The sequence below is a fragment of the Mirounga angustirostris genome, unplaced genomic scaffold, assembly GCF_029215605.1.
Source record: "Mirounga angustirostris isolate CCGP_5_RB_7025 unplaced genomic scaffold, mMirAng1.0.hap1 SCAF_10, whole genome shotgun sequence".
Lineage (NCBI taxonomy): Eukaryota > Metazoa > Chordata > Mammalia > Carnivora > Phocidae > Mirounga > Mirounga angustirostris.
This window is the reverse complement of record NW_026991718.1, coordinates 123008824-123033256: the sequence shown is the minus strand read 5'-3', so window position 1 is coordinate 123033256 and position 24433 is coordinate 123008824. Positions and strand designations below refer to the sequence as shown.

General features: G+C 55.7%; 2 protein-coding genes and 1 long non-coding RNA gene across 11 annotated transcripts in view; 2 read left to right on the top strand and 1 right to left on the bottom strand.

Moving 5' to 3' along the window:
- RIMS4 (regulating synaptic membrane exocytosis 4) overlaps nt 1-16928 on the top strand; it is a 60959-nt gene extending 44031 nt beyond the window's left edge. For 3 of the 5 annotated variants that reach the window (XM_064573221.1, XM_054510123.2, XM_064573223.1), the window contains 4 exons: nt 8710-8822; nt 9108-9209; nt 9817-9956; nt 12995-16928. In XM_064573221.1, coding sequence (XP_064429291.1) covers nt 8710-8822; nt 9108-9209; nt 9817-9956; nt 12995-13372 — 733 coding nt within the window. In that variant the 3' untranslated portion in view covers nt 13373-16928. Of the gene's footprint in view, nt 1-8709; nt 8823-9107; nt 9210-9816; nt 9957-12426 lie in introns of all 5 variants that reach the window. The other 2 variants (XM_045885821.3, XM_064573222.1) reach the window with 2 other exon arrangements.
- A 776-nt stretch (nt 16929-17704) lies between these two features.
- KCNK15 (potassium two pore domain channel subfamily K member 15) lies at nt 17705-22964 on the bottom strand. The gene is made up of 2 exons (XM_045885820.3): nt 22580-22964; nt 17705-18595 (listed from the first exon to the last, which is right to left on the bottom strand). The coding sequence occupies exons 1-2, from the start codon at nt 22860-22862 to the stop codon at nt 17883-17885; spliced, it is 996 nt and encodes a 331-aa protein (XP_045741776.1). The 5' UTR covers nt 22863-22964; the 3' UTR covers nt 17705-17882.
- Nucleotides 22670-24433, top strand: part of LOC123851811 (uncharacterized) — a 76148-nt gene continuing 74384 nt past the window's right edge. For 2 of the 5 annotated variants that reach the window (XR_010405860.1, XR_010405862.1), the window contains exon 1: nt 22670-22808. This is a non-coding gene — a long non-coding RNA (uncharacterized LOC123851811). The remainder of the gene's footprint in view (nt 22809-24433) is intronic. The other 3 variants (XR_010405861.1, XR_010405858.1, XR_010405859.1) reach the window with 2 other exon arrangements.

Here is a 24433-nt window from a genome sequence, read left to right as displayed (position 1 = left end):
GGTGTGTTTGTCTGTCCCACTAGGCACCGAGTTCATTGCCTGCCCAGCCTAGGACCTGGCCTACAGGTGACATTTTGCAAATTTTGGTGGATAATGGGTAGGTGCTATGAGCAGAAGCACCCCCACATCCACTCCTTCCAGCCCTTTCTCAGCCTCCATCACGCAGAATCAGGGCCCCAGCATCCTCTCTGGGTGCCAGAAGCTCTTGAAGTTGGCTCCCACAGCCCCTCCTGCTCCTTCCCTCTGTCCCTCATTGTCCTGAGGTGTCTGGGTCACCGACATCCAGTTCCCTGGGCGTCTGGGTCACTGTGCCCACAGCCCTGGAAAGCAGGGTGTGGGAGCTGGTGCGTGACCACCGTACCTGGGCTCGGGGTCACGTTTTTGCCAAGGCTGTTTCCCTAATCACCAAAGGCCCCAGAGGCCCGGTGGGTGGCTGGGACCCCCTTTCTCTTGCCCACCTCTGCTCTGTAATGGTCCATACCTGAAGGACAGCCTGTGACTACATGTGGCTCTGGGCTAGGAGACCCGGGGTGGGGGGGTGGGGGCGGTCCGTTTTGTAAGCACTCGTATTTATGGTACATTTGACTGTGCCAGAGTGAGTTCTCAGAAGTTCATCTCATTTAGTACTAACAACGGCACTGAGGGGTATCCTGTTTATTCCTGCCCCACCCAAATGGAAACCCAGATTCCAAGAGGTGAAGAATGTACCTCCACAGCTCCAAGCCGGGGGTGGGGCGGAGTGTGGTCAGGATTCAAATCTAGCCCCCAGAGCCCGGACAGTAACCCCTCCCCCGCCCCCGCCCCGTGCTGCTCTGGGCAAGGCGAAGTTCCCCCCAGGGCGCGTAGACACAGCAGAGCAGAGTGGTTAAGCAGATGCTCTCTGGAGCCAGACTGCCAGTTTCCAGCAGAGTGATCTTGGGGTTGTGTAACATTTCTGTGCCTTGGTTTCCCTTTCTGTTATTTATTGGATGGATAAAAAAGTAAATCAAATCCCCGGCATCATGCCCATGAGCCACACTCATGTGCTTGGGGGCAGGTTTGGAAACGTCTGGATGCTTGAGAAGCGGGAGTCGGGCTTGTGGATTCTGTGTCTCCTGGCATACAGTCAATTCTGCGACACCGCTTGTTTTGAAAATGTGAATTTGTTCCAACACAGTTGAAGTATTAGGGCATAGCTTGAGCACAATACAGATTTCGCCTTTGCTCAGGTGCGTTTCGTCCATGAGAAACACGAGGGGAACGCAGAAAACTGCACCCACATGGGAGTAAACCAGACTCCCGCAGCTCCTGCCCTGTGTCCCGTCCACACCGGGCCTTGCAACTTCCTACCCCGTTCCAGACAGCCCTCCTCCTCCACTTTGCAGCAACTCCTGGGCCGAAATCCTTCCAACACACATTTTCCACAAGCAAACTTTAGGACGTCGCCTACGTAAAGCACCGTATTTATTGTAGTCTGTCTTAACCGTTTAATGTGTATAAAGACTGTGCTCCCATTTTTACTACGTTCCTGTCTTTCTTGTGTGTCTGTGTATATGTGATACTGACAGAGTGTTTGGGTGTTGGGTCCCTAACCCTGTTTTCCCCGGAAGGTCTGTGATTTCTTCTGGAAGGATTTTGCCCTGCAGAGTGATTTTTAGGAATGTCTGTTTTGCATGATAGCAAACTATAGTGTAGTGGAGGCTCCGTAGGTCTGTGGGAGGGCAGATGGATGGGAGGAAACATGGGGGCAGACAGTGAATGGAAGAACAGAGAACCCATAAACTACTAAAACCTATCAGAGCCACATAACCTATAATCACCATGAGGGCTGTACAGCCTTTTAATTTCGGATGCAGTTGAGACAGGTGATCCATCCGGAAAAGAGAAGAGTCAACCCCCAAGTAACCCAGTTACTTCTTTTTTTTTTTTTCCCAGTTACTTCTTTAACTGTCGAGAGCACAGAAAATCCAGGGGCCAAACGGAGCACAAAGGTTAATACTAAAAGACAAATGAGTTTCAGCTCCACAAACAAAACTAACAAGATTTGAAATGCAGGAAATCTTATTTCACCATTAACACAAAATAAAAGGCCAGCGGCCCACGGGTTGTAATCCTGTTTCAGGCCGGTGCCTCTACCCGTGTGGCTGGCGTGTGTCCTCAAGAGGAACCACCTGCTGCAACCCTCCCCCTATGCTCCCCCATCCCACCTACCCCCCCATGGCCTGGGCTTGGTCTCAGGCATCCAGATGCTGCACTTCCAAACAGGTCTGGAGTCAGAAGTGCCATGAAAGTACCGTGGAGAGAGAGAAGAGGCTCTCCCAGGCCAGACAGCAGGCGCCAGCATCTATTCCTCAGCATATAATGTGTGCTGGGTCCCGTGCTGAGCACCCTGCCCACGCGATCTCACTGACTCTCCCCAGCAACTCAGTAAGGTGATTACAGTTTATCCCCATTTCATCCATGAGGAAACAGCAGCTCAGAGAGGTTACAAAACTTACCCCAGGTTGCACAGCACTGGAATCCAAGGTCTGTCTTAGGCCAAAGTCCAGTCTCAGCCACTGTATTTTCCCAGTTTGGGACCAGCGGAAGGGTTTGGCAGTGAACATTTATTGAGTTCCTACTGCATACAGGGCATGGTCTAAGTAGTAGTATGTGCACGGTATTTAATTCAGCAGGCTCTTTCCCACCCCTTTGCGAATGGACCCTGTGAGCAGAGATTTTTGAAACCTTTAAAGCTGGTAGAGGCTTTAAAGGCACCCACGGAACGAATGGCACACACTGTCCAAGAGGGAGGTAGGCGTGGTCTTGTGTGCAAATGAGAAGATTTAAGTGCAGAGACACCAGCAGCTTGCCAGAGATCACACAGCAAGCAGGTGACCAGTGACTAGAACCAGCTCGGACTTTGTGTCCTCTGCCTTTTGTGCTACTCCCAGGAAGACCCCGAGGTGGAGTGAGATCTCTGGTACAGTTGGTCCTCAGGCCGGCAGGAATCTGCCACCACTTTCTTCCTTCCTCCAGCCCCATGGAGGTTGTGATAACCCGTTCAGGGTTTCTGGGGCATCTGCCTGGTTCCTTGGCAGCTGGCGAGGCACCCTGGGATGGGAAATCAGGCAGCCTCCCAGATATTATAAACAATTACCGCTAATTACCAGGCCTGCCAGTTCCCCATTGTCTGCTCACAATCCCACCAGGAACTGAGGCGCAGACAATGATGATGTTGGAGGGAACTTTCAATTTCAGGCTGCAGAAGCCTCGCTCTGCCTGGGAAGCTGGACCCTTTAGTGACTTGGACCCCAAGAGGCACCACCGTTTCTTGGGCTTTTGGAGCCCAGACTCTCCTTACAAAGTGGAGCCTGGACCCCACAGATGGCCAGGAGCATAGGGTGGAAGAGAGACAGGGCCGAGGAGGAAGGCCCATGTCACCAGTCATGAGTCTAGGTCTTAGCCTTGGTGCTGTTAATTAAGGATTTTTGCAAGAATACACATTTCTGTCCCTAGATATTTAAGTTATTTCCCCCATACTTTCTCTGTGAGACTGTTGCATAATTGTTGAGATAATAGATTCAGAAGCCGGACTGCTTGGATTCAGTACTCCTCTGCCTGTCTTGGTTTGGCCCTCTCTCGGGTGCAGCAGGAACATATGCTTCTCTGGGGCTTGGAGGGACACACACAGCCTCAGAGATACAGGGTCACTTGCAAGATACCAGGCAGCCATTTCTGCAAAGCATCATGCCCTTTTCTTAGCTCCACCCAATAGGAAGGATGGGCACAGGTCCCCTCTGTTTTCAGATTCCCCAGGCCTGTGTGGGGGTTCCCCTTGGGTCTCAGCACCACCAACCCCATCCAGGGACCCAGACCTTCCCCGAGGACCCTCCAGCATCCCCGCTCTCCCCTCCTCCCTGACTTCCACTGCTCCCTCAGGCTGGGGAGTCGTCGTTGGTTTATTTGGGGACAGGACAGCCTGGTTTTTGCACATATCCCTCTAAGTCTGTTTCTTCTTGGATTTGCAACCCGAAGGCCAAGAATCTGACCGCCTTGTTTACTGCCTTCTACTGGGTTATTACTTGTCTGAGGCAGTGGAAGAGGGTGGCAGGGATGGTAGGAGATCGTGAAAAGGAAAAGCACTCAGGCTCCAGTGTCAAATTATCATTCTGCCATCAAGCCTGCCAGTAACTTAAGTAGAAACCGAATTTACTGGACACCGCTCAGGCACCTCACATGGGTGAGGGAAGAACTTGAGCAGCCAGGACTGGAGGACTAGTTCGGGGCTCTTGGTGAGGCCCACGCACAGGGCTCAGTCCTCATGACTTTCGGTCTCTGGGATTCTCCTTTTTTGTTTCCCAGAGAGAATTTTTGTTTGACCGAGCTTGGGCAGGTGTCTAAGCCATGGATCCATCAGCTCTGGCCAGGGGACAGGGGCACTGTATTTAAGTAAAGCCAGTTGCCATAACCGGCCTCTTTAATCAATGACTGAATGAAAACGTTCGTTTCTTGTTTATGCCAATTTCAGTGCAGGTGTTTCTGGTCGTTGGGCCCAGGCTCCCTTTTTCTTGTGGCTTCACCATCATTAGGGTCCCTGATGGGGGAAGAGAAGATCATATGTGAAGTTTTTTTATTTTCCCCTAATTGTGGTAAAATACACAGGATACCAGCTCACCATTGTAATAGTTTTTTGTTTTTTTTTTTTAAGATTTTATTTATTTGACAGAGAGAGACACAGAGAGGGAGCACAAGCAGGGGGAGTAGGAGAGGGAGAAGCAGGCTTCCCGCCGAGCAGGGAGCCCGATGTGGGGCTCAATCCCAGGACTCTGAGATCATGACCCGAGCTGAAGGCAGATGCCCAACGACTGAGCCACCCAGGCGCCCCCATCGTAACAGTTTTTTTAATTGAAGTAGAGTTGACACAGTGGTACATTGGTTTCAGGTGTACAGCATAGTGATGGGACAACGCTGTACATTATGCTGTGCTCGCCGCAGCTTCGGTACCATCTGTCCCCATACAGCCTATTACAGTGTCACTGATTATCTTCCCTATGCTGGGCCGTTCATCCCTGTGACTTATCATTGCATGCAATTTTTTCTTTTTTTTTTAAATAGAGGAGGTGGGGTTGGGGAGGGGCAGAGGGAGAGGATCTTAAGCAGGCTGCATGCCCAGCGCGGGGCTCACGGCCCTGAGATCATGACCTGAGCCGAAATCAAGAGTCAGATGCTTCACCGGCCGAGCCCCCTGGGTGCCGTCATAATTTTTAGGTGTGTCGGTTGGGTGGCATTAAGTACAGTCCCATCGTGCAACCATCACCACCATCCACCTCCAGAACTCTTCATCTTGTTAAAGTGAACTCTGTCCCCATAAAACATGAACTCTTCATTCTCCCTTCCCCCCCGGGCCCCGGGCAACCATCCTTCTGTCTGAATTTGACTGCTCGAATACCTCATGTCAGTGGAATCACCTAGTATTTATCCTTTTGTGACTGGCTTATTTTGTTTAGCATGACATCTTCAAGACTCATCCCCGTTTGTAAAATGTGTCACAACTTCTTTTCCTTGTTCAGGCTGAATAATACTCCATTTTATGTATAGACTGTTCATCCACTGGTGGGCACTTGGGGTTGTCTCCACCTCCTGGCTATTGCAAATGATACTTCTGTGAACATGGGTGTACAAATGTGTCTCAGACACCCTGCCTTCAATTTCCTTGGCATACTCCCAGAAGTGGAATTGCTGGATCATATGGTAATTCTATTTTTAATTTTTTGAGGAACTGCCATCCTGTTTTACATAGAGGCTGTACCATTTTACATTCCCACCAACAGTGCAAAGGATTCCAATTTCTCCACATCCTTGCCAACACTTGTTATTTTGTTTTCTTAATTTTATTTTGTTTTTGGTAGTAGCCATTTCAATGGGTATGAGGTGGTGTCTTGTGAGCCCTGGCAGGTTTTTTTTCTTTTCTTTTTCTGTAATGCCAGCGCCTGACTTCAACTTTGATTGCTTGAGGCATTCATTTCAAAGAGGCAAACAAATTTGTCAGCGACACAAAGAGCGGGGCCACCTCCTCCACAGTTGAGGCTCTTTTGTTTTAGAGATCTTGATTGATTTTCCGTAGCTGACCGTTTGGGCCACTTGTCTTTTCTCTTCCCGTGCTTTAAATTTCCGCTCTTATGTTTTAAATTCACCAATAAAGAGTGAGCCCTGAACCCCTAGGCCTCCACCCTTGACCCCAATAAAAGCAGAACCCCTGGTCTGTGCTCTCTCTCGTGCCCCCCTTCCCACGACCTCGCTGTGTAGCCCCAGGTGTGCTGTGCAATTTCCCAGGTCTTGTAGGTAATAAGCCTTTATTTCTTTAAAGTTTCCTGATGATTGTTGCTGAAGGGCATCTTGCAATCATAGTAAGAACCACAAGGGTTGGTCCAGTCCTGACATTGGTTTGGAGTGGGCAGATGTCTGTGGCAAGCGCACGGTGGCCCAGGTGAGTGCCCCAGGCATTTCTAGCCTTTGGCATTACTATCATTGGCTGAGGCTGGCACAAAACGGATGGCGTGGGGGTTAGGCCTGGAAGGGGCCTGTATCCCTTCAGCTCACGTCGGCCACACTTGCTTACAAGGCTAGGAGACAGATTAAGCTGTCTCTCCAGGAGGAAGAGATGAGCAGAGCATTCCCCACACTCAGAAAAGCATACCGGACTTCCAGGAGCCCACCTGCGTACTGGGACCAGTCCTGGACAAGGGGAGGGTGTTGTATGCCATGGCAGCCGCCTGAAAGGTGTCTTCCACAGGCAGACCTGGGTTCAAATCCTGCCTCTCCACCCGATCACTGTGTGACCATAGGCAAGTGGCTTTCCCCCGCTGAACCCCAGTGTCCTTGATGTTAGCTAAACAAAATCATGCCCATTTCCCTAGAGCTACTGCAGGAGTCACACCAGAGGGTATGGCTCATGAGGACAGCACTTGAATAAGCCCTGGAGCCCCGAGGGTGCTGGCACATTGTAAGCCCTTGGGACTGAGGTACCCAACCTGAAGTAGGTGGGCCGGGGACTGCGTGTGTCTTGTTATATTGTCCTCTTTGGTCATTTCTTCAGGAGCAACACGTTTCCCCAGCAAAATGGTCGGTTCTTGTGTACAGGGTTTTGTCCCTTGGGAAAGGCAGACCAGTGGTTCAGAGCAGGAGGGGACACACGTGTGGAGTGGATCCCCACACCCCACCTTCCTTGGAAGCTCTTCCTGCTCCTTCAAGGCTGAGATCCTAGCAGGTTTCCAAAGAGGGGGGCTTTGGTGGGGGGGATGCTCTCAGGCAGCAAACCAAGCATACTGTGCCCTCGAGGCCCCAAGGCGGTTTCCTCCTCCTGCTCAGAGACCTCCTTGGCTGCTGCCGGGCAACCTGGCACACAGTAGGCACTTGTTAAAACTCCAGTAGTGTTCTTGGGACCTGCCCAGGTGGAAAGTCACCAGGGATTGGCATTGGGAGTGTTGTATTCAAGTGCTGACTGCCCTGGTTGCTCTGTGGCTTTAGGTGGAGCAGGACCTGGGCCTCCTCATCTGAACGGTGGTGATAAATGTGAAGAACCAACCTCCTGGGATTGGAGCGAGGGTCAGATGAGGAAGTGGGCTGACGGTGCTTTGCTCCTAAAGATAACAGTACTCATCTCATTTAATACAACAGACCTAGGAAATGGGAACATTATTATTCCCATTTCAGAGATGAGAGACAAAAACTAACTCAAAATTGGCTGAAGCAAAATAATAATAATTTGTAATAATAATGGTTGTTATTGACTTATGGAACCAAAAAAAGAGATGATGTATCTTGGCTTCAGGTAGAACTTGATCCAGGATCTTATGCAAGGCCACCTGTCTGATGGCTTCCGGATGGCAGCGAGATGGCTCCAGTCTTCTGTCTGAGGTTCAAGTCTGGTGGGAAAAGAGAGCTTCTCATTCCCCACAGTTCACACGAAGCTTCTAACCAGATTCCTGTGGGCTGAATTGGGCCATGCGCAGATCTCTGAGCCAGCACTGGCCAAGGGGAGGAATGTGCTGATCGGCCAGGCTGAGCTCATACCCAGACCCTGGAGCCTGCTGTGCTCTGCTCCATGGGAATCAGTGCCTTGGGGAGGGGGCTCTTCAAAGCAGATTTGAGCTCTCATCCCAACGGAAAGGGCAGTGACCTTTGGGCAGCCCTGTAGCAGCAACAAATGCAGGCCTCTGAGGTCGAGCCACTGGTCCTATGCATCTCAAACGGTCAGGTGCAAACAAATCTGCGGGGGCTCTTGTTAAAAGGCAGACTCTGATTCAGCAGGTAGGGGTGGAGTGCGGTGCAGTTTTGTTCCTAATTAGCTCCTGGGAGATGCTGCTGGTCTCTGGACCACACAACCAGTGTCATGGCACTAAGCCACGGGAACCAGGCACTGACAAGCATCACCTCCCAGGCTTCTTACCACCACCCCAAGAGGCAGGTACCATCAGACCCATTTAGAGGTGGAACCTGAGGCTAGGTGAGGAGAGGCGAGGGGATGGTACAGGACACAAAAGCTAAGCCCTAGAATTTTAGAGTCGAAGTGGAGATGTTAGGGCCATGAACATAGAAGGAAGGAGGGAGAGACAGGACAGAGGTCTGCCTGAGGCTGGGTGATGGATGTGGACAGAATCCCCAGGGACTGAGGGGAGCTCTGCCTGAGTCATCAGAGTTCTCAGTCAGCGCCAGGGAACATTTGGTTTTGTCTCCTCTTTCTTGCAGCCTTAACTACGGGGGAGTTTGCCTGGCGTCAGATGCGCAGTTCAGCGACTTCCTCGGCAGCATGGGGCCAGCGCAGTTTGTGGGCCGCCAGACCCTGGCCACCACGCCGATGGGTGAGTGCCCCAAGACTTGTTCCGGGGGTGGGGTGCCACATGCCCTGTGTCTTTCTCCTTGCCCCTTCTACCTTGGCTGCATCCACTGAGCACCCAGCTTAGAGCCCTGTCCGCACCCGCCAAGCCCTCAGCAGAGCCCGGGCACTCATGGTGGAATTATTTCTGGTCTTGTGTTGGGCTGGGAGCAGGGGAAGGGGGTGTCATCTCTAAGTAGAGAGGAGGGGCTGAGCCCTTGGGCGAGCTTATGAGCCACTTCCCAGTCCCTTTGCTTGGGGTCTCTTGCAGGGGATGTGGAGATCGGCTTGCAGGAGCGGAATGGCCAGCTCGAAGTGGACATCATCCAGGCTCGGGGACTGACAGCCAAGCCAGGCTCCAAGACACTGCCAGGTGTGGGGACTGCCCTTCCTTCTGCAAGGCAAGGGTGGACGTCGGGGAGGAGGTCCTGAAGGGTATCTGGGTCTAGAAGAGAGAAAATCGGGCCCAACTACAGGGGGACCCCTTTGTCCCAACTCTAGTGACTCACATGGGACTAGTGGTTTAGGGTTTGTTCTGGGGACGCTCTTGAGATTGTCAGTTGACTTTATTGGTCTTCCCAACTGGTTTGAGCTTCTGGAGGACAGAAGCTTTCCTGTGTATGGCTATACCCCCATACGTGGGTGCTTGGCACACCCAGGCTGACCGAATGTGTCCGTGATGACTGTGGGAGCCGGGGAAGGGGTGAGCAAATCAGGGACTGAGAGAGGAAAGAGGTAAGAGCAGAGTGAGCAAAGGCAGGGAGGAGGCAGGCGGGCCCCCCCGAGGGGATGGAGTAGGCCCCACCCAATGCTGGCTGCACCCCATCATCCGTATCTACCACCCCTGCGGCTGCCCCCCCAAAACCCCAGAGGGGGGCAGTCTGACCCTCAGCAGGGGGTGGGCAACCTCGCTCTGCTGTGCCATGTGCCCACCATTTGAGGGCCCAGTTGGAAGTCACTCTGGTGGCCTCTGTCCTCAGCGGCCTACATCAAGGCCTACTTGCTGGAGAACGGCGTCTGCATTGCCAAGAAGAAGACCAAAGTCGCTCGCAAGTCGCTGGACCCACTGTATAACCAGGTGCTGCTGTTTCCTGAGAGTCCCCAGGGCAAAGTCCTGCAGGTGAGGGGCCCTGGCGGGGTGGGGTGTGTGTGTGTGTGCAGTTCCTGAGGGAGAGGGGAGCGCTCCTGGGAAGAGGGGAGGTCTCCGGAGGGCCTCCGCTGGAGGAAGTAGAGCACCGTGGTTGATCTGAGCTCTGCAGTACAACTTGGAACAGGTTCCTTTCTGAGCCTCAGCGGCTTCATCTGTAGGAAGGGGTTGCTCGTGTTACCTCCAGAGAAGGTCTGCAGTAGCTGCTGCCATTGTTCTTGTTGTTATCCACCGTCGACACAGCCATTCTGGAAGCCCGGGGCTTGGCCTGGAGCACAGAGATCATCGACTGGGAGGCGTTGAGGATCCAGAGAGGCGTGTGGTCCCCTGGCCCTTAGGAGGGTCCTCAGGGTGACTCAGACGTGGAGCTGGGAGTAGCCGCCCATTGTGGGCATCGGCAGGGCCAGGTCGGATGCCTGCAGGAGCTGCGTGCCCACCGTCTGAGAGCCGCCACTCGGGCACTCTAGCTGGTGCCTCCGGGTCTTGCTTCTAACCAGGGCAGGCAAAGCGAGTGAGCGCAGGCCCTGAGCATTGCAAGAGGTCAGCACAGTGGGACTTTCTCTAAACAGGGAAGCCCAGGCCTGTCCAGGGCAGACTTTTTCAACCTGAGGGTTAAGACCCATCCGTGTGCTGTGAAATCAGTTTAGCGATTCTCAACAAGTTGTTTGCTTGTTTAATGGAATGGAAAGAAAACATTTGTCATTCTTAGGCAAGTCGTAGTTGGTGAGGCACTTGCTTCAACTGGGAATCCCACGTACTCGCTGTGTAAGGCTGTAAAGGTCTTACTGTACATCCCTGTCCAAAAGCTTGGAAAAAGCCTTCCAGCCTAGAGGCATGCAGATACAGTGTAAAACCCCAGAAGGCCATCTAGGGGCCACATCTGGTCCACCAGAGGAAGGTTGTGCCTTCTGGCCTGAGCATCTTCGGAGAAGCTCCAGAGAACGGCCCTGTCTGGGATCTGGCGGGGGGGGCGACAGACATCTGAATGGGGTCCTGGCCGCTGAGCTCTCTGACGTCTGAGTGGGACAGACCCACCAGCACCATGCGTGAGACCCGAACACCAGCTGGAGTGTGTGTGACGGCTGCCGTACCCAAGCACCACCGATTGGGTAGCTTCCACAATAGAAATTTATTTCTCATGGTTGTGGAGCTAGAAGCCCAAGATCACGGTATTTAGTTTCTTTGAAGACCTCTCTCTTTGGCCTGCAAACGGCTACCTTCTCACTGTGGGTCCTCGCATGGTCTTTTTGTTCTGCCCACATGCATCCCTGTGGTCTCTCCGTGTGTCCTAATCTCTTACAACTCCAGTGGGATTAGATTAGGGTCACCCTAATGGCCTCATTTGAATCTAAGGCCCTGTCTCCAAATTACAGTCACATTCTGAGGGCTAGGGCTTCAACATGAGTTTTGGGGGAACACAGGTGAGCCCATAACCCCGGTTTAAAATGAATCCATCCATGCACTAGAGATGGACTTTGATCAGCTGCCCAGGGAGCCCTGAAGACTGGTCAGGTGAGCCACCTCGGGCGAATGATTTAACTTCTCCCAGACTCCGTTGAAACAACAGAAACGGGAGCATTTTGTAGCGTCGTTGGGAAGATCGACTCTAAGGCCAGCGTCGCCTTGGGGCAGTTTCTGACACACTTTGTGGTAGCGTGGGCTCACGCTATTCTCTCCCCCGTGTACTGGGGGAGCCCCGAGAGTTTACAGGGAGCTTTCACATCCACTCCTTTGATCCTTACCCGCGAGGTAAACTGGGGATAACTTCATTTAGAAACAAGAACTTGGAGACCCCAGGAGGTTAGATGCCTTGCCCACCCCACCAAGCCAGGACTGGGACTGGAACCCACGTGTGTCTGACCCCAGAAGCTGTGTGTGCACACCGACAGGCTCTACAGAATGACTGAGCCAGCCCACCTGCATAGAGGGGACGGAGTTAGAACCTGAGCCACAGGAGAGCACACGAGGGTCCTGCAGCTACGGGAACCCCCCAACTGGCCGCCCCAAGAGAGAGTGTTGGCCACACACCAGGGAAGGCACTGCAGAAAGGAGTCTATTGGAAACAGGGAAGGGCGTCTATCAGCCACTTTTAAAGCTTTGTTTCACGTGAGGGGTTTCCAAGGATCTGGAAGCAGAGGGCCTGGTGGGGGTGGGGCTGGGGGGACCAGGCAGGGGACTCACCATGGAGGGCCAGCCCGCAAGGCTTGGCGTCGGAGACAGAGGAGGGTGTGGAGGGAGGAACGGAGAGGGCTGGATGGGAGGCAGGAAGCCAGCGGGCTCGGCGAGCAAGAGCCAGGAAAATCGGGTCAGGCTGGAGCCATTCTAAGGCGGTGGCCGCCCCAGGACTCAGAAATGCAGCGGGAATGGGGGTGACTTGGGGTCTGGTTCTGGGCCTGTGAGCAGCACTGGCAGGCTCTGACCCGCAGTGTCTCTTGCCCCGCAGGTGATCGTGTGGGGGAACTATGGGCGGATGGAGCGGAAGCAGTTCATGGGTGTGGCCCGTGTGCTGCTGGAGGAGTTGGACTTGACCACCCTAGCCGTGGGCTGGTACAAGCTCTTCCCCACCTCCTCCATGGTGGACCCAGCTGCGGGCCCCCTGCTCCGGCAGGCGTCCCAGTTGTCCCTTGAGAGCACCGTGGGGCCCTGTGGTGAGCGATCTTAGGGCCGGGGTTGAGGGGGGCTCCCCGACAAGGCCTGGAGAACGCCCAGCCCCAACCTGGGACCCCAGGCCCAGGGGCACATTGAATACAGGAGGACGGGGTTCTCCCCCACAGCGGGGAAGCAGAACGGGGAAACCTGCCCCCCAGGGCCCCTCCTCACCCTCTCTTTGCCTCCTACCCCCTGAGACCTTCCCTCTCCCAACGGGATTGGCTGCACTTTTGACTTGGCCGGTTCTTGACCTGGTGGATGTGGCTGCAATCCGGAGAAAGGAAAGACTGAGGTGGCAGAGCAAACCATCCTCCTGTCCCAGACACTGTCCAACTGCTCCCCCTTTTTTGCCTCCTCGGAAGCTCGCTGCCCGGAGCCAAGTCCAGAACCCAGCGGCCATCTCCATGGTGCCAATTACCAGCAAGTGTCTTTCCTGCGGCACCGGGTTCAGGCAGCTACTCCTGCCCCAAAGCCGATGGGGCAGCTTTGCAAGGATCCGGAGCCAGCTCCGGGGGGCCCAGAGTCTCCCACTTGAAGAGGAGCTCGGCCTCCCTCCGCCTGCCCGTGGAAGGAGCTTTGCCGCAGCCTGTCTGAGTCCATCTGTCTGTCCCTTCCTGCCTGCCCCTCTTCCAGTGGCTCTAGGAATTGGGGTCCAGCAGGGACCAAAGGAAAGGAGGTGGTGCCCTGGGCCTGGCACAGACCCCCAGGGTGCCCTGCTCCGTAGGATTGCAACAAGCTAGTTTGGAAATGGTGGACTGGAAAGAACTGGGTCATCTGCGTTTTGGTGGAGGAGCTGCGGGACCCTGATTTTTGAGAACCCCAAGTCCAGAGAGCTCACCATCTCTGAATTTTGGGGACGCTGGATTAGAGAGGGAGTCTGAGTAAAGTTGGGATTGGGACTGGTGGTGCCAAGGCAAGGGTTTCTCAAATAGGAGAATCCCTCCTCGTTGGATGAGGTCAGAGGTCTTCTTGTCCACCCCTCTGCCTCCAGGCTAGGGGTCTGGGGAGGTAACAGAGCTTCCCTATTTTAGTCTTTTTAAACAAACCATCCTGTACTAAGGGCAGAACCCACTGCCCCGGCTTCAACTACCTTGGCTCATGAGTGTAAGAATCGGGAGATTCCTTCTCAAGCAGGCCTGGGTAGCTGCCTTCCTGGCCCGGCCCTCCCCGAGGCCTACGGAAGCCCTTTTGCATGCTGGGAGGACACAGGCTGGCCCCTCTTTGTAGAAGCACATTTCTGCCACCTCCCCCTGGGAGGCACCCAGCAGCCCACCACCCCTCATTACCCAGTCCCTGCTGTGTAGGGCGTAGTCCAGGTTAGCTGGGTAGAGTTAGTGTTCCAGGCCCTGGGGCCTGTTCTTAGCTTGCATATAGTCCTTACAGAGCTCCAGGACGGGGTGGAGAGGAGACAGCCGTCTCCCCACTGGTCTGGGTCTGGGCCTGGAGCCTGGGTCATGGGAGGCCAGCCCTTCTTCCTCTTCCCTCCCCCCACCCCCAGGGTTGGAGCTGGAGCTGCCCCTTATACTCAGATGTTCTGATGTATTATCCTTGGTTCCGGATTTATTTGTGAAGCACTCCTGAGGGTTGTGGGCCTCGGTGGAGAGGCCTGGGCTCCATCAGACGACGTCTTCCACCATGGGATGCCCAGCTGTGTTTAGTCCCGCCTCGTCCTTGGCCTCACTCTAGGCTGTTGACCAGGTGATTTCTTCCACCTGGAACCCCTTCCCTCCCCTCCCCTCTACCTGTTTAAGCCCTGGGGAGCCTTTAATGTTCTGGATGAGTTATATCGCCTCCAAGGAGCTTCCCATGCTGCACTGGGAAGGGGAGACCGAGATGCCCCTTTCTTTTATCGATGAGCTCTCCTGAGCTTCCTGGGATTGTGCTGGGTGGAATCCCAAGGCTGGGGCAGGAGGCAGCAGGGCTCTGGATGGCCTCCAATCTGAGGCCCAGAATCAGCCCCTCCCCTGTTTGTTTTTTTTAACCAGTGTGATTTCTCTGCTGTTTGTTTATTACTCACCATTTGGAATATTTTGAGCCAGGAGAGCGCCTTCTCTCTCCAGCCGTCACTGCTCCGGTTGTTCAGGGGTAGCTTTTCAAAGACGGGGCAGAGCCTGGCTGTCCCAAACGGAGGGAGAGAGGGCTCGGTGCAACCCCCCACACCTGGCCCGAGCCTACCCTCTGGCGTCTGCACAGCCTTTATAAAGAGAGAGAGCGCGCTCCAAAGCAATAACAACATCCTGGGGGTGGTCACCGAGGGCCCCCCTCAATGACTTTCTTGTTTGTTCTGTGAAATCTCAGTTCACCTCCTGGTGGGGTGGGGTGGGGGCTGGAGCCCTGTTTCTTTGTATAATTGTTGTGAGCACGTGCCCTGCTTCCAAGGGGCTCTGACCATTTGGTGCGGGAACCACTATCTGGCCTCACCAAGAGATGGGGGTTTGGGGAGGGGGTGACTGTTCTCAGTATTAGCTTTGGGGAACCTTCAAGCCCAGCCTGTCCCTACTGCTGCCTGATTGATCCTTTGCCCACTCACACTCCATCTGGAGAGGAGCAGAGACAGGGAATTGTAGAGATTTGGGAGCCGGGAGCTGGGGTCTATAGGGGCTGATTCTTTTTTCAATCACTGGGCCAAAAGTCACATGCAAGGGTACTGTGGGAGGAAGTCTCCATTTCCCTTCACCAGAATCCTCTTTTCATACAGATGGGAAAGGGCCTTTGGGACCATTAGTGAAGTCCATTTTACAGATGAGGACCGAGGCCTGGCAAGGCCTGCCTCTGGGATCACCTGTGAATTCAATGGCACCCCCAGCCTGGGCCTCCTCCCACCCAAGGCTGAGCTGGAGCCAGAGCAGGACCAGATGGGGCCACCATTTCCCACAATACTTCCTCCTCCGTTCTCTCTATAGAGCCTCCCAGTGGCCCAGAAAAGATGGGCAAATTGTAGCCCATCTGAGAGGTGAGGCAATTAAAGCCCATAATCAGGAAGTGACTTGCCCAAGACCCCTCAGCAAATGATCAATGAGGACAGAACAGGGGCTCTGTCCTGCTTCCCTCCTTCCTGGGACCGGAAGCCACTGCCCAGGCATGTCTGCCATGATAAATGTTTGTGGCCTCTAAGCCCTGAGCCACCCAGCCCTGCTTGGTTCCATCTCCGAGGGCCCGGGTTTGGGGGAGAGAATTGCCATAGAGACTAAGCTCTCCTGGGGTCTGGCCCAGCTGACTGAGGGTGCACAGGATTTGGTCTAGGCCTCAATGTCTGTTTGGGTAGGGGCTCCCGCTGAGGGAGAGGTCATAACCCCCTAGGACCAACTTGAGGGAGGTGAGAAGCACCACTTCCTGCCTGGGGCTGTGTGAGAGTGAGGTGGCCGTGGTACACCTCATCCTAAGCCTCACAAAACCTTCACATGTAACCACATCTGACCTTCCTGTAGTGCTTTTCAGACTTCTGCTTTCGAAGTGCTTTTACATCAAGTACACCCTCCCAAGAGCCCCTGGGCAGTAGAAGGGGCCAGCATTATCAGCCCCGCTTTAACGAGGAGGGAGCTGAGGCCCCGGGAGGGAAGGCACCTGCTAACGTCCCACTGTGGGGTCATGGCTGAGGCGGGACTAGAACTCAGTTCTCCAGCAGTTGAGAGCTGTATGAGGAGGTGAGGCAGATCGTTTAGGGGGTGGCTACACACTTTGCAAGCTGATTCACCATCTGGTTCCTTAAACCAGGAGCTCCTGGGCGCCTTCAGTGTTCAGAGGAGGCGCTGAGCCCCCCGCCCTTTGGAACACAGCTGTCGCGTCAGGCAAGGCCACCTGCATTTATTTATTGAGCAGCAGCTCTGTGCCAGGCCCAGGGGACCGAGCCCCCTCCCGTTCCCCGTAACGATCCCCTCGGCTCTCTGGGAGGGCCCCTTGTCTGCATAGCAGCACCTTAGAGTGGACGGAAAGCGGCCATGTCCACGAGCTCATCTGACTCACACCCTGGGTGGGGGGAGGCCGACTGTGCCCATCGTACCCCTAGCTTCTGTGAGGGCGAAGTGGAGACTCGAACCCGGGGCCTCAGGCATCACATCTGGACCCTTTCACTCTATGGCTGCCTCCTGAGGGGGTAGCAGGGAGGCCGGACCCCGGGTCCTCGGGCTGGGGGCCTTTCCATCCACCCACTTTTCCCTCACTCCCTCTCCGGGAGCAGGAGCTGCTCGGGACTTTGGGGAGGGAGGGTTTCCGGGGCCCCTGGGTTGGCGTGGGTCACGTTGCATTGTGTTCATGACCATGTAGCTCATGTTGAAAATTAAAGTTTTTGGCTTTTCTAACCTGGCTCGCTCTGCTTTGTGCTGAGAGTTCTGTCTGGGAAGCCAAGGGTAGGTGGGGTCTGAAGGAGCTGAGTGCTGCGTGATGCCAGTATGCCCACCACGGGCACCTTAGGGGGCAGGGCATGTAACCCTTCTAAAGATGCACGGGGGTGGGGGCGTGGGGGGCGTGATTCCAGGTGAACCCAGTCATATTACAGAGGTGGAAACTGAAGCCCAGGTAGGGATGACATTCCCCAAGGTCACATGATGGGCAGTTCCCAGACGAGGGCTCTTCCCACAGCACGCTCCTGCGTCCAGGTGCCCCAGTGACTCGGTGGCTGTCAGCAAGGCCCCCTCATCCTGCGGTGGCATGGCCAAGGACGAAGAGCTGCAGATTGGTGGGGGGGGAGGGTGTGCTTCATTCACACATGGGCCAATTTCACTCTACACCCAATTGAGCAAGAGAATGAATGATCATTTAAATAGTGCAGATTTGCCCACCCCGCCCCACTGCACAGGTGTTTCCCTGCCGTCCGTCAGTCCCACCGTGCTACTGCTGTGCGGGGCTGGCTTCACTGCTAGGATCCCAGTGTTGACAGCCGCCCATCTCCCCTGCAACACGGAAAGCCTGCCTCTTCTCGCGGCAGAAAGACGACCACCCGTTTCCACTCCAGGGGGCCAGCTGGTGACGCGGGCCTGGGAGAGCCTCTCCTGGGAGGCCGAGGTGGCCACGCCTTCCTGAAACAATTTGGACCACAAGGGATTTGCACCTACAGGGTGACTTGGGAGTCGCGCTTGTGCTTTGGTGCGGCTTTAATGTATTTTGGGAGAGGAGCGAGGGGCTGGCCACAGAGGGGAAGGACAGACTGCCCGTGGCTGAAGACGGCCTTGAGGCCACGGCCGCCCAGCCCTCTCCAGGCTCTGGGGAGGGTGCACTGACAGGTGACCCCGGGCCCCGCCCAGAGCTGGGCTGTCAGATGGACTTGCGCCGGGCCGGGGGCCTGCCCGCCCCGCAGCCGTCGGCCACAGCCCGAGGGCTCGAGGGGGGCGAGAAGCCCAGGTTGTCGCGGGCCCCCGTCTGCAGCTGGTGCACGCGGGAGGAGACGGAGGTGGAGCCCCGGGCGCGGGCCGGCCGGCGGGGCGGGGAGCGGCCGCGGCCCTCGGGCGCCCCCGGGCGGAGCGGGCTGGGACGGCGGGCGGCGCGCTCGGGCGCGTCGGTGCTGGCCGCCAGGAAGCGCAGGACCACGAGGTTGAGGAAGGCGCCGATGACCGTGAGCCCCAGGAGGATGTAGAGGAAGCTGAAGGCCACGTAGGGCGGCTTCCTCTGCAGTGCCTCGTCGCTCTGCAGCGCCACGAAGTCGCCGAAGCCGATGGTGGTGAGCGTGATGAAGCAGTAGTAATAGGCGTGGAAGAAGGTCCAGCCCTCGAAGTGCGCGAAGGCGGCGGCCCCGAGGGCCAGGGTGGCGGCGCACGCCAGCAGCCCGGCCACCACCATGTTCTCGGTGGACACGCGCGGCCGCCGCAGCCCCAGGCAGCGCTTGGCCGCCAGCAGGAGGCGCCGCACCAGCGCGTTCAGGCGCTCGCCCAGGCTCTGGAAGGTGACCAGCGTCAGGGGGATGCCCAGGAGCGCATAGAACATGCAGAAGACCTTGCCCGAGTCCGTGCCCGGCGCGGCGTGGCCGTACCCTGGAGGGAGAGTGGAGGGGAGGGGGTTGGTGAGCGCCGGCCGCGGCCGCCCTGCCCGGCCTCCCTCCCCAGCCCCGGAGCCAGCGCAGCATCTTGAAATGCTGCTTCTAACTAGGTCATCCCCTGCCTTTGAAACACGGCGTGGGTATCCCTAATCGCCCCAAATGGTAGACAGCCCACCGTCCCTCAGCCGGGGAAGGATAAACAACCGGCGGTACATCCGTACAATGCAGTTCTGTGCAGAACAGAAAGGCATGAACTAGGGTTACCTGCCGCCACAAAGGGTGGATCTAAGCTGCCTTATGCCGAGTGAAAGAAGCCAAGCTCAAAAGACTACATACTGCATGGTTCCATTGAAATGGCATTCTGCAAGCATTCTGGCAAAACTGTGGGGACAGAGAGCAGATCTGTGGTTGCCAGCCGTGGTGGCTGGAGGAGGGGGTAGGTAACCAGAAAGAGGCAAGACAAATTTGGGGGTGACGGAAGCCTACTCTGTCTTGGTGGCGGCTGCAGTTGCCTGACAGGCCTTCATTTGTCAAAGCTCCCAGAAGGCTGCTGCACTGGAAAATGGTGCATTTCACTGTGTGTAAATTATGCCTTGATTTAAAAATAAAGCAAAATCTTCCATGGTGCCCCAGTACCAGTTCTCACGTAGCATCCGAGCTCCTTGGTGATCTGACTCCGCTCCCCCGTCCAGCCTCGCCCCATGTTGCTTCCCCAACCCGCATGTCCCACCTCCCCATACCTCTTCTCAAGGTTTTTCCTCCCCTGGATCGCTCTCTCCCCCCATCCCGCTGGTCCACTTCTCCTTCCCACATCCTGCTCCAAGCCAGCCCCCACTCAGCACTTCTTCAGTCTGGTGTAGCAATTCTTTCCTGTTGTAGGGGACCTACACGTGAGTGGGCGTCCTTGAATCCTGGACCACTGTGCCATCGCCGGGGAATGAGCATTCCTGGAGAGAGGAGCGAAAACTTTCTTGGTATTCTTAAAGGGGCGCATAACCCAGGAAAAGTCAGGTGGACCTTCCCCCAAAAGAACACACCTCCTCTAGCAAATGGGCACCATCTGCCAAAATGTAAACACACAAACCCTTGAGCCGTGCAGTTCCACGGTGAGCAAGTTAGTCCTACAAAGCACACATGTGTGTGCAAAGTGAGGTATGCACGTGGGGCGTCCCCGAAGCATCGCTGCTCACGGAGAAAACTGGACAACGTACGTGTCCATCGAGAGGGGTCTGGTGAAATAAATCGTGGTGCCAACCAAATGACAGAACCCTACACAGCAGTGGCTCCAACCGGGGGTAATTTTGTCCCCAAGGGGAACATCTGCCAATGTCTAGAGACACTTCTGGTTGTCACATCTGGGAGGCGGTGGCTGTGCGCTACCAGCAACTACCGGCTGGAGGCCACGGCTGCTGCTAAACCGCCCGCCATGCTCAGGACAGCCCCTCAACGGAGTCATCCAGTCCAGCATGTCAATAGGGCCAAGGTCAAGAAACCCCACTCTACAGCCATGGAAAAGAATGACATGGCTTTTTTTTTTTTTTTTTCCCCAAGTAGCCCAACGCAGGGCTCAAACTCATGACCCTGAGATCAAGACCTGAGCTGAGATCAAGAGTCTGACACTTGACTGACTGAGCCACCCAGGTGCCCCAAGCTTTTTAGGGATTTTTTTTTTTAATCACCAAAAAATATGAGGTGAAAAAAAGCAAGAGACCAAATAGTGTATACAAGCTAAGGTCTCTATAATGGGTGTGTTTTAAAGGAACACATAGGCAGAGAATGTATCTGGAAGGATGCACAAAGAACTGGTAACTGTATTTAATCCAGGGAAAGGAATTTATGGGTTGAGAGACAGGGTAAGAGGGAGACTTCCTTTTCATTCTATACTCTTTTGTACCGTGAGGTGCGTGTGCTGTGCGCACATATAATTCATTCAGAATATCAACACAATACATGTTGTTAAAGCCCTATGGCTCCACGTCCACATTTCTGTTGGATGGCCCTATCACTTTGCCTCCATCTGCTATTGGGGGAGCTCCTTGCGGCCAGAGACCATGCCAATCACTTCTCTGTGTCCCTAGTCACCAGCGCCCTGCACAGAGCCTGACACAGACTAAGGGCTCAATGGATGTTTAATAATGATCATCATCAGTAATCAAATCAAATTGAAGGGGGTGCTGAGCGTGAGACAGAGGAGCCTCTTTGGCAGTAAGGGGCCCGGCAGTGCTGTGTCCAGCTGTTCGGGGGTATATCGGGCTTTGACAGAGTGAAGCGAACAATGATAATAACTAAGCATGCTAGGTACTCTGCATAGATTATTTTACCGTCCCAATAATTGTATGGGATGATACTATTACCCCCATTTTGCAAAGAAGGAAACTGAGGCTCAGAGAGAGGAAGCTGCCCAAAGGTCACAGGGCCTGAGCCATTAACCACTCTCCTCCGGCTTCTCAGTGCCTCTCCCATCCATACAGAGCTCTAACTCCTGGGTTCTGGCGCCAGGCCCTCTGCAAGGCTGGCTTATGCAGCTCGGATCACACGGCTCAAGCTGGCGCCCCCAGGTGGCCAGAAAAGGCAAAACTCTGGCTATTTCCACTTAGTAGGTCCCTTTCCCCAGGCTCCCAGATGCCAGCGAGGAACCACCGGCAGAGAAGACCAAACTGAGCTCCAGCTGTCTCCAGATAGCGTGAGGGTGGGCAGAAGAGGTGGATGGGGTCCCACCCACTGGGCACGGCAACAGGAAGTGTCTTGGGCTGAGCCCAGGTAGGGAAGCAGGGGTGCCCATGTTGACAGGAGAGGGCATAAAGGGCTGAATGGGAGCTGGGCCCACAGCTGGCAAACAGTGAATTGTTATTATTACTAATGAATAGTGCCCATTTAGCCTCAGGCACCGTGCCAAGCATTTTACACACTTGACCTCATTTAAACCTGGCAACCACCCAGTGAGGTAGCAAGAACTGCATTTGCAGTCGAGAAAACTAGGGCTCAGAGAGGTACATCCAATTGCCAGAGAAGACAGGAGGCAACAGAGATGAGAATGGAACTCTGGGCTAGGTAATTGCAGAACTCAGGCTTTTAACCCACAGCTCACATCCACTTGCAAGGGCATTATGAAAAAAACTTTCTCCAATGTTCAGACTTCCAGAGTGGTGATCCAAGCCGGGGGGAGGGGGGGAATGCCTAGACATCCACAGCTGGGACCTGGGAAGCAGCTGACACCCAGCCTGGAGCCCTGCAGAGCCAGCTTCTCTCCTTTCCTGCTTCTCTCCTTTCCTGCTTCTCTAGGCTTCTGCTCAGCAGGTACCAGCCAGACGGTAGCCATGGCAACGGCTCACGGTCCAGATGCTGCAGAGAAACTGCTCTGGATCCCTGAGGGTGAGGTCCAAAGCTTGTGGTAATCAGTCATTCCTTCAACAAATATTTATTGAGTGTCTACTATGCGCTAGGCTGGGTACACTGCAGTGACCAAGACAGACTAGATCCCGTTTCATGGAGTAACAGAATAATTATAATACAAAAATCAATCTTTCTTAGTGCTTTGTATGTGTCAGACCCTGCGCTAAAACTTTCTGCATACATTATCTCCTTGACAATAATTATCTCAGCCCAGCCCTGAGATAAGGCCTATTAGCAGCCCTACTTCACAGAGGGGAAAATCGAGGCTCAGAGAGGTTAAGCAACTTGTCTGAGGTCACACAGCTAGGGTGATGCAGCCAGGCAAGGAAGCCTCGGTCTCCAGACACTGGCGCTTCGCCCCGCTCCATCTGTCTCCCTGCCCCCGGAGGTTTCCTGAGCACTCCCGCGTGCCACCTCTGGGCGAACTTGAGCTCCCGACTCCTCCCAGCCCCGCCCGCGTGGGACGCCGGGCCCTTGGGCGGAGGGCGGCTGAAATGACTGGTCCGAAGCCACCCAGACGGGCAGGGGCAGAGGAGGGGTTCGAGCCCGGGGGGGGCGGGGGGCGAGGGCGTCGCGGGGCGCTCACCGATGGTGGTGATGACGGTGATGGCGAAGTAGAAGGAGCCGGCGAACTTCCACCGGCGGCCGGCGCGGTGCGGCTCGGCCTGCAGCGCCAGGCGCTCCAGCTCGCGGTAGTCCTCGGCCGAGAAGCCGTACTTCCTCCGGAACTCGCCGCGCTTCTGGGCCAGCAGCCGCTGGCGGCCGCGCTCCGCCTCGGACTCGAGCGCGTCGAAGACGGCGGCGCCCACCAGCAGGTAGGACAGGATGCACAGGACGAGCGCGGCCGTGCGCACGCTCTGCTTCCTCATGGCGGCGCCGCGGGCCCCGCGCCCCGGGCCCGTCCATGCGCCCCGACGGCCGCCCCGCGCTCCGCCCTCCGCCCCGCGCGGCGGGAGCGGGCTGCGGGCGGCCGGACGCGGGGCGGAGGGGAGTGTTGGGGCGGAGGCGGGGCCTCGGGGGGGGGCGTGGAGGGCCGAGAGGGCGCCTCCTGCCTCCCCGCCCCCTCGCAACACCTGCCTTTGTTTACCCGCCGGCGCCCCGGGCCGCAGGTGTCTCTAAACAGTGACAGCTGGAGCAGAGCGCCCAAAGGCCGGGTCTGCAGATGTCCGGTCTCCACCACCACGGTCCTGTGACCTTGGGCCAGTCATCCAACAAAACTGTACTGAGCACCTACTGGGACAGACAAGCGTCCTGGGGTACATAGAGCTGACATCCCAGAAAGGAGGGTTGGCTAACCGACAGACACACAAAGATCATTGAAGACAAGTGTGAGAAGGGAAACAGTTCGTGGGGGGAGGGGGGCACCGCCGGCTGAGGTGGTGGGAAAGGCCTCGCTGAGGCGTCACTGGGAGGGAGCGTCCAGGCAGCAAGTGCAAATCCTTTAGTCGGAGAACCGGCGTGGCTGGAAGCAGGGGAATGGAGGTGCTGGGGGTGGAGGAGCAGGGAGCAGAAGGAAGACAGAGAAGGGACTTCACACAGGGTCTTACAGGCCCTTAGCCGGGAAAGGCAGTAAGCAGGAAAACAAACACACACCAGTGATTTAATTGACATTTGTTCAAAAAGAGCATCCTGGCTGTCCCGTGGAAAAGGGGTGCTGGCTAAGAGTGAGGCCACTTAGGAAACTCTAGTCCCCGTGCGTGGTGGGCGGTGGCGCGGATCAGGGGCATGGCACAGGAGGTGCGGAGAAGCCCGGGGTCCGAGATAGGGTGGGGAGCTGGAGCTGGAGCTGGGCACACATAGCTAGCCACATTTCCCAGCCTCCTCTGCACTTAGAACTGTCGCCAATGCTCCCAGCCTGGCTGGTAAACCCCTCCCCATGCCGTGCTCCACCTCTCGTCCCCCACCCGCAGGCTGAATGCAGAGAGGTAAAGTCTTTAGGAGAAGGCACAGCCACAGGGTGGAAGGAGCCTGGGTGCCCAAATGACACCGCAAGGCCGCCCCCACGCCAGGTGCACCGATTCCGAACTTCTGTTGTGTTGAGCCCCTGAGCTATGGGCTCAGTCTGTTACCCCAGCTGGTGTAACCCTGATGTGCAGAGCAGGAACACCTGCTGATGGGCTGGATCTGGAGGGCAAAGGGGGACTCCAGATGACCCCGGGGTCTTTGGCCTGAACAGCTGGGTGCTTGGGGAGCCTTCCATTGACCTCACTCCCCAAGGAATCCAGTCCTGCCACCCAGCACCAGAGTCCGGGGTGGGTCTTTGGGGAGATTCTGGGCAAGCACCTGGCAGCCTCACCTGCAGGTGTCCAGAGCATCTGCGTGGCCTGGTCTCTGCGGCAGCCTTGGCACACATCCCCTGTCCCCCCATCTCTACTCCAACCTCTCGCCCCGCTGCCCTTTTGTGATTTTTGTTTGTTTGTTTCAGCCACACCGAACTATC